The following is an 8,636-nucleotide window of genomic DNA, read 5'->3' on the forward strand; positions in this document are numbered from 1 at the left end:
CACACACACACACACAAAGACAGGCAGACACACACACACACACACAAAGACAGGCAGACACACACACACACACACAGACAGGCAGACACACACACACACACAGACAGGCAGACACACACACACACACACACAGGCAGACACACACACACACACAGACAGGCAGACACACACACAAAGACAGGCAGACACACATACACAGACAGACAGGCAGACACACATACACAGACAGGCAGACAGACACGCACACACAGAGACACAGACAGACACGCACACACAGAGACACAGACAGACACGCACACACAGAGACACAGACAGACACGCACACAGACACAGACAGAGACACAGACAGACAGAGACATAGACAGACAGAGAGACACACAGACTCAGAGACACAGAGCCAGACACAGAGACAGCCAGACACAGAGAAAGACAGACACAGAGAAAGACAGACACAGAGAAAGACAGACACAGAGAAAGACAGACACCGACAGGCAGACACACACAGACAGACATGCACACACATACACACACACAGACAGACACGCACACACAGAGACAGACACACACAGAGACACAGACAGAGAGACACACAGACTCTCAGAGACACAGACAGACAGACACAGAGAAAGACACACACACACAGACGCAGAGAAAGACACACACACACAGACGCAGAGAAAGACACACACAGACACACACACAGACACACACAGAGACACACACAGAGACACACACACAGAGACACACACACAGAGACACACACACAGAGACACACACACAGAGACACACACACACATACAGAGACACACACAGATACACACACAGACACGCACACACAGAGACACAGACAGACACGCACAAACAGAGACACAGACAGACACGCACACACAGAGACACAGACAGACACGCACACACAGACACACACAGAGACACAGACAGACAGACAGAGACATAGAAAGACAGAGAGACACACAGACTCAGAGACACAGAGACAGACACAGAGACAGCCAGACACAGAGAAAGACAGACACAGAGAAAGACAGACACAGAGAAAGACAGACACAGAGAAAGACAGACACAGAGAAAGACAGACACACACACACAGACAGGCAGACACACACAGACAGGCAGACACACACAGACACACACACACAGAGACAGGCAGACACACAGACAGACACGCACACACACGCACACACACAGACAGACACGCACGCACACACACACACACACACAGACAGACACGCACACACAGAGACAGACAGACACACAGAGACACAGACAGACAGAGAGACACACAGACTCTCAGAGACACAGACAGACAGACACAGAGAAAGACACACACACACAGACACAGAGAAAGACACACACACACAGACGCAGAGAAAGACACACACACACACAGAGACACACACACATACAGACACACACACATACAGACACACACACACATACACAGACACACACACACATACACAGACACAGACACACACACACAGACACACACACACAGACACACACACACAGACACACACACAGACACACACACAGACACAGACACAGACACACACACAGACACACACAGACACACACAGACACACAGAGAGACACAGACACACACAGAGACACAGAGACACACAGAGACACAGAGACAGACACACACACACAGAGACACACACACAGACAGACACACACACACAGACAGACACACACACAGACAGACACACACACAGACAGACACACACACACACACACAGACAGACACACACACAGACAGACACACACACAGACAGACAGACACACACACAGACAGACACACACACACACACAGACAGACACACACAGACAGACAGACAGAGAGGCAAATCATATTCTCCTCCACTGGGCTCAATTGTGGGCGCTCAACGATCTTCGCTTCCATTAACCCAGTTTACCTATGAAGCGGTTCAGCCCTCATTCTCCACAATATACACACACACAAATATATTATATAGCAGTATTCACACAACAAAATATAATCCATCTCCCTCCTTCAAGAAATAGAAATCGCCCAGACATCTGTGGATATTGCAGAGAACGAGTCTCTCGGTGTTCAGTGGTACAATGAAAGACTCGGGTTATTTATATTAAACGGGGCTTTTTTCTTTCTCTCTCGCATCGACTTAAATCGCAGTTTGGGGAGGAAATCAGCAGGCAGTTCTCGCGGGTGACAGCTTCAATTAAAACAGCAACAATCACTTCAGGGTGACCGAATCAATTTAACTGTTGCCAATGTTGCAGGGCAGGGAGAGCTTTAAATGTTAAAACCGAGCCATCCAATCCCCCTAATGCTCCCCCCTCCCCCAAACTTACAGTGATCTTACCTTCATATCATTGATAACAGCCTGGAAAAGGCCACCAAGAGCTCCGCATTCCTTATCTATCCCCGTCTCCATCTTGGCACATTCAAAGAATTAAAACACCGCGATTTCAATCCACTTATGTCTCGGGGAAAGGGAGGGAGGTGGGGATTGGACCCCTTTTCCACGCGGTGTGATGGTTGAAAAAGATGACAGTGAGTATCCGCAAAGCCAGCAGCTCTGATTCAATGGCCGAGCGGCGAGCGGGGAGCGGGGGGGGGGGGGGGGGGGGGTTGCGGCAGAGACTGGAAGGAGGGGGGTTGGTGATGGTAACGGGGGGGTGGTTTTAAATCTGCGCGGAATCACTCTCCTCCTCGTCAGTTTCACTCTCGTCACTTTCACTCCCCCTCCCCCTTATATTTCTTTTCGGGGTGGGTTGGGGGGGGGGGGGGGAATATCCCTCTGGTCAGTTTCACGGAGCAAGGCGATTCCTTACACTCAATTTCCCAACCCGAGGATTAATCCCAAATGCAGATGGTGATATTCCAGTGCCATGACTTCCCTGAGAGAACAACACGAGGAGAGAGAGAAAAAGACGGGATGCAGAGAGCGTTCGGAATGAGAAGAAAGGGAAGGCGATGGTGGTGGTGGTGGTGGTGGGTGGGGGCGGTGGAGAAGCAAATAAAAAAAGGAGGCAAAGAGTTGGGGGGGTGGAGAGTGAGAGTCCAGAGTGTGGCTATTGAGCCTGGGTCCCTTGTACAACCACTCGATACACACTCGCACAGAAAATGTTGCAAAGCGACAGACAGACACAATGTAGCCCAACCCGGGCTGGATTGTAAACCCTGAGCCAATTCTCTCTGTCGGAACTCCAGCCACACCCCCTCCTACCTCTAAACATATCACATGGCAAAGGAAAGAGGGAATTCATTGGCCGTCAGAGAGGGAGTGAAATCAAGGAGAGGAGATGGGGGCGGGGGTGGGGGTGCGGGTGGGCAGGAGGATTAATAATCTCTGGAGCACCGAGAGCTCATTGTAAGACTTGACGTGCCACTGTAGCGCCTATTATTAAAGATTAGATCGTGTGAATGTTATATATCAGTCACCACAATAAATATATCGCCTCCCTGAAACATAGGTGCATGCACCCTCATGTGGATATCGTATGGAAATATATCCTCTTCGAGTTTAACACATATCCTCACAATCCAAATATACATGGACATATACCTCAACGTGAAAACATGCATTTGTCAACGAGCGCCTACAACAGATTAATCTGATCGCATTGCTGTTTTGTGAGATTTTGCTACGCGTTACAGCAGCGTCGGCATCCCAAAAGTATTTCGTTTTGGGGAGGTTCTGAGGTCGTGCGAGGCACTATAGATGTTCTTTCTTATAAGAACGAATAAATAGGTGAGTACTCGGCCACACAGCCCTCCCGGCTCCATCATTTACTATTCCCGTTGCCAAATCCCTTGATTCCGTCAGTGTTGAAAGATCTATTGGTCTCAGCCTTGTCCACGGTTCTCTCGCCTAGATAGGGTTCCAAAGATTCACAACCCTGTGACTGGAGAATCTCCTCCTCAACTCAATCTGAAACATCTGACTCCTTATCTTCAGACTTTGTCCCATCATTCTAGACTCTCAGCATTTTTTAAAACATCACTTATGGGATGTGGGCATCGTTGGCTGGGCCAGCATTTATTACACATCCCTAGTTGCCCTAGAGAAGGTGGTGGTGAGCTGCCTTCTTGAACCACTGCAATCCATGTGGTGTTGGTATACCCACCCTGCGGCTAGGGAGGGAGTTCCAGAATTTACCCTGTAAAACCCTTTAAGAACTTGAAACACTTCAAAATTTTTTAACAGCATCTTCACACAGAGTTTTTCCCCTCTGGAGAATAGTGGGGAGATGGGGGGAAGGAATCCCAGGCTGATTATCAGCCTCTTGAACTGCATCATGGACAGTCCTTCCGTGGCTGACATGTCCTGGCGGGGAACCCAGAGCTTCTGATAGGGTTGCTACCGCTGCACCATTAGACCTCCATACAGTCTGGTAAAAGCATCTCTCATTTCTCTAAACTCCAGGAAACATACACATAGTCTATTCAATCTTTCCTCAGTGGACAATCCCCTCATTCCAGGAACCAGTCTAATGAACCTACATTACACTCTAAAGAAAGTATATCTTTCCTTATGTAAGGAGACCAAAACTGTGCACAGTTTCATCCATGTGTGTATATACACACACATATATATATATAGTCAAGTGGTAGCACATAACTTTGAGTATTGCTGAAAAAATACATGTTGTCAAAGCTTTTTGTCTTGCACTCGTCAGGACAATTCACAAGAATACCAAATTGTAAAGGGAACAACAATTTATGCAGCATGAGAAGAGAGTGTTGATTGGTTGGAAAGTGGACTCTGATTGGTAGAGGCATTGCCATGGAGAATGAACCAGTTAACTAATAACTGACGGCCCTCAGCATTCTCTTCTCATGCAATATAAATTGTTGTTCCCTTTACAATTTGGCATTCTTGCAAATTGTCTGATGAGTGCAAGACGAAAAGCTTCAACAGCATGTGTCTTTTCTCAGCAATATATGTATATATGTGTGTATATATATATATATATATATACATATGCTTACATTACATGTGTGCATTTATCTTCATTATAAGCTACAATCCACCCACACACACCTATCATTGCACTGTTAGTATATAAGATGTATATCAATATTACACTGATTAATTTTCTGAGAAATTAGACATGGATTACAAGACCAATCTGATTTTGTCAGGTAGTTTTTTTGAGAATGAAGGATAGAAGCAATTCAGAGAATGTTCACTTGACTGATACCTGGAATGCGGGTGTTATCTTATGAGGAAAGATTGGACAGGTTGGTCCTGCATTCATTGGAGTTTCGAAGATTGAGAAGTGACCTTATTGAAAGGTATGAAATCCTGAGGGAGCTTGACAGAGTGGATGTTAAGAGGATGTTTCCTCTTGTAGGAGAGACTAGAACTAAGGGACACAGTTTAAAAATAAGGGGTCTTCCAATTAAGATAGAGGTGAGGAGAATTTTTTTTTCTCTCAGAGGGTCGTGAATCTTTGGAACTCTCTTTCCCAGAGACTAGTGGAGGAAGGGTCATTGAATATCTTTAAGGCAGAGCTAGATAGATTCTTGGCTAACAAGGGAGTCGAAAAGTTATCAGGATAGGTAGGAATGTGGAATTAAGGTCACAATCAGATCAGCCATGATCTTATTGAATGATGGAGCAGGCTCGAGGGGTCGAATGGCCTACTCCTGCTCCTGATTTGAATGTTCGTACATATATGATCATACTCACGGTCAAGTCATGGGCATTGCTGGCAAGATTGACATTTATGACCTATCACCCATTACCATAAGAAGCTGGTAATACAACTGAGTAACTGACTAGAGCTCTTCAGAGAGCAGTTAAAAGTCATGTTGATGTGGGACTGGAGTCACATATAGGCCTCTTTCCCTAAAAGGACATTGGTGAACCACTTGGCATTTTGTGACAATCTGATCGTGGCCACTTTTCCTAAAACCAACTTTATTTCCAGATTTTTAAAAACTGACTTCAAGTTCTCAGCTTGCCATGGTGGAATGTGTACTCACTTTCTCCAGACTAGCAGACCAGGCCTCTGGTTTACTACATGGTTCAAAAGACATTTATGTAAATTTAATCTCAAGTAATGAAAGGTATTACTGTATCCATTAGCATCATCTTGTCAGATGTTTCCCTATATTTATCGGCAGCCACGGTCATTAATAAGGGAATACGGTTATGTTGTTGTCTTTGCCACTTTCTGCCAGGGACAAGCTGTTAAAGCTATAATGCTTAATTAACATGTCAAAAATGCATTGGAAGAATTAACCCACCCAGTGATACAGTGCTGAAATTGTAGCCCTCTCCTGAAATTCCCAATAAGGGGTCAATTCCACTTTTAATGTGTCATTTATACAGTCCATAGTGAATGACTACATTCGGGAGTGTGTTAGGAAGCAGACAGTGACCTACCTGGTACAGTAAATAGTGACACAGTCAACACATTGAGAAAGTAATCAGGTACATTGGTGAATCTGCAGGGAGGAAAGGATCTATATATTTGTCTCTGTAACGTTCAATCATTTTTATTAATGGATAGTTGTCGAGTGCCATTTCAAAGGCATTAATCAATATTGCAATGAATATTTTCCATTGTCTCTCACTTGGTGGAAGAAGTTTTCTATTAGTTTCTGGCCTTGTTTGAAGCTGACCAATTTTACATTCATGTAACCTAACATGAAAAAGAGAATTTGAGCTCAATATTCTGCACACATGGAACCTTTATCTTTCATCATTTTAAAGGCCTGAACCATGTCCCTTCTTAGTGCCCTTGATTAGAAGAGTCAAAGTTCAATTATCTTGACATTCTTTCCCAATTCATTAGACTGATCCCTAGGAACTCTTTTTGGATCAAATATCACTGCCCGCTTCCTTTCTCCCCCCAGAATGCCCATTCACTTGTGAATAAGGACCATGCCATCCATGAGTTTATTGTGAATAATTTCACCAATGTTATGGCTCTGGTCCTTGCTGAGGAGTGATGCACCTTTCCTGTAAATGGTATATAGATCATTAAAATGCCATAGGCCGGTACAGAAAAGAATCAAAAAGGCCAATGGAATGCTACCAGAATTCAAGGGGGTAGAAGCCATGCTTCAGCTACACAAAGCCCTGGTTAGACCACACCTGGGAAACTGTGAGCAGCTCTGGTCTCCACACCTCAGGAAGGATATACTGGCCTTGGAGGGAGTACAATATAGATTTATCAAAATGATACCTGGACTCCAAGGGTTAAATTGCAAGGAGAGATTACATAAGCTAGGGTTGTAGTACCCGGAATTTAGAAAGTTAAAGGGTGAGCTGATCAAAGTTTGCAAGACATGAAAGGGAATAGTTAAAGGAACTCAAGGGAAACTATTTCCATTTTGTTAGGGAGTCTAGGATAATCTAAAAATTAGCGCCAGACCTTTCAGGAGTCAAATCAGGAAACACTTTGACACACAAAGGGTGATAGAAGTTTGGAACATTCTTCCACAAGGAGCAATTAATGGTGGATGAATTGTTAATTTTAAATCTGAGATTGCTAGATATTTATTAACTTTAGGTCAGGGGTTCCCAGTGGGCCATGAACTCCGATGGGGTTGCAGAGGTCACATTTGGGGTCTTGAGCTGCCCCTCCTCTGAGCAGCAAAGCTGACTATGGAAAGGAAACTGCCCTGTCCGGAGGCTCTGATAGGGCAGCCCTGGATCCATTGGATCAATGCTGCCACAAAGTGAGGGGTGGACAGTGAGCCAAATCACTCGTTAACTTCAGAAAACACTTTCAGCAGTCAGATCAAGTTGGCCTGGGATGTTTGATCGCCAACTTGGCACAGGCACTAGCAACAACAGAGACTGGCAGTGCTCGGACTGCAGAAGAAACCAAGTGTACATGTGGCTGAGCCACTAAGATGAGTGGCAGCTTCAAACTCTGCAGTTTCTGCTCCTATCTGCCTGATGTATAGGACCCTTACACCGGGCTAGCAATTCCACTTCATAGGCACTAGCAACTAAACCCAGAAGAAGAGGAGAGTGATCTTGTGAGTGGCGGGGGGTGGGGTCTGGAAAGGGACGGGGATGAGAGGGGAATGGTCTGGTGAGTGTGTGTGTGGATGGAGAGGAGGGGGTCTGGAAAGGGGCTGGGGTGTGTATGTGTGGGTTAGGGAGATTGTGAAGAGGTTTGTATGTGTGCACGCATGTTTGTGTGTGCATGTGTGTGTGCATGCATACATGTCTCTCTGAGTCTGCATGCATGTATGCATGTGTGTGTGTGTGTGTGCGCGTGTACAGTGGTGGGAGAGGGGCTTCACTGAATCTTCTGTCACATGGGAATATAGAATTTGGCTGAAACTTATGTGAGTTCATAATATAATAACATTTTTACAAAGTACTTGAAAAACTCATTTACATATGTATATGATGTATTATTATCTGTTGATCTATAATATGCAAACTATAATAATTATATACTGAAGGTAAATGTGCTGCCTTATTGCTGTTTTGTTGTTGCTAGCACCTGGGGTCACACTGGAAAATAATTTGGGAAGCACTGCTTTAGTTATTGAGAGATTTGAGTCAGAAGCAGGTATATGGGGCAGAATTTTATGCCTTGCTGGTGGGCCCGCACCCGAACCACTCGGGCACAAAATAGCGCGAGAAGACATTGGGCAA

At 45.2% G+C, this 8,636-nt stretch overlaps 1 protein-coding gene across 10 annotated transcripts in view; it reads right to left on the reverse strand.

The window, feature by feature from the left end:
* mtss1lb (MTSS I-BAR domain containing 2b) overlaps positions 1-2,584 on the reverse strand; it is a 179,177-nt gene extending 176,593 nt beyond the window's left edge. For all 10 annotated transcript variants that reach the window (XM_041192299.1, XM_041192293.1, XM_041192290.1 and 7 more), the window contains exon 1: positions 2,364-2,584. In XM_041192299.1, coding sequence (XP_041048233.1) covers positions 2,364-2,435 — 72 coding nt within the window. In that variant the 5' untranslated portion in view covers positions 2,436-2,584. The remainder of the gene's footprint in view (positions 1-2,363) is intronic.
* Between the last annotated feature and the right edge of the window lie 6,052 nt (positions 2,585-8,636).

The sequence above is a fragment of the Carcharodon carcharias genome, chromosome 7 (genome assembly GCF_017639515.1).
Source record: "Carcharodon carcharias isolate sCarCar2 chromosome 7, sCarCar2.pri, whole genome shotgun sequence".
Taxonomy (NCBI): domain Eukaryota; kingdom Metazoa; phylum Chordata; class Chondrichthyes; order Lamniformes; family Lamnidae; genus Carcharodon; species Carcharodon carcharias.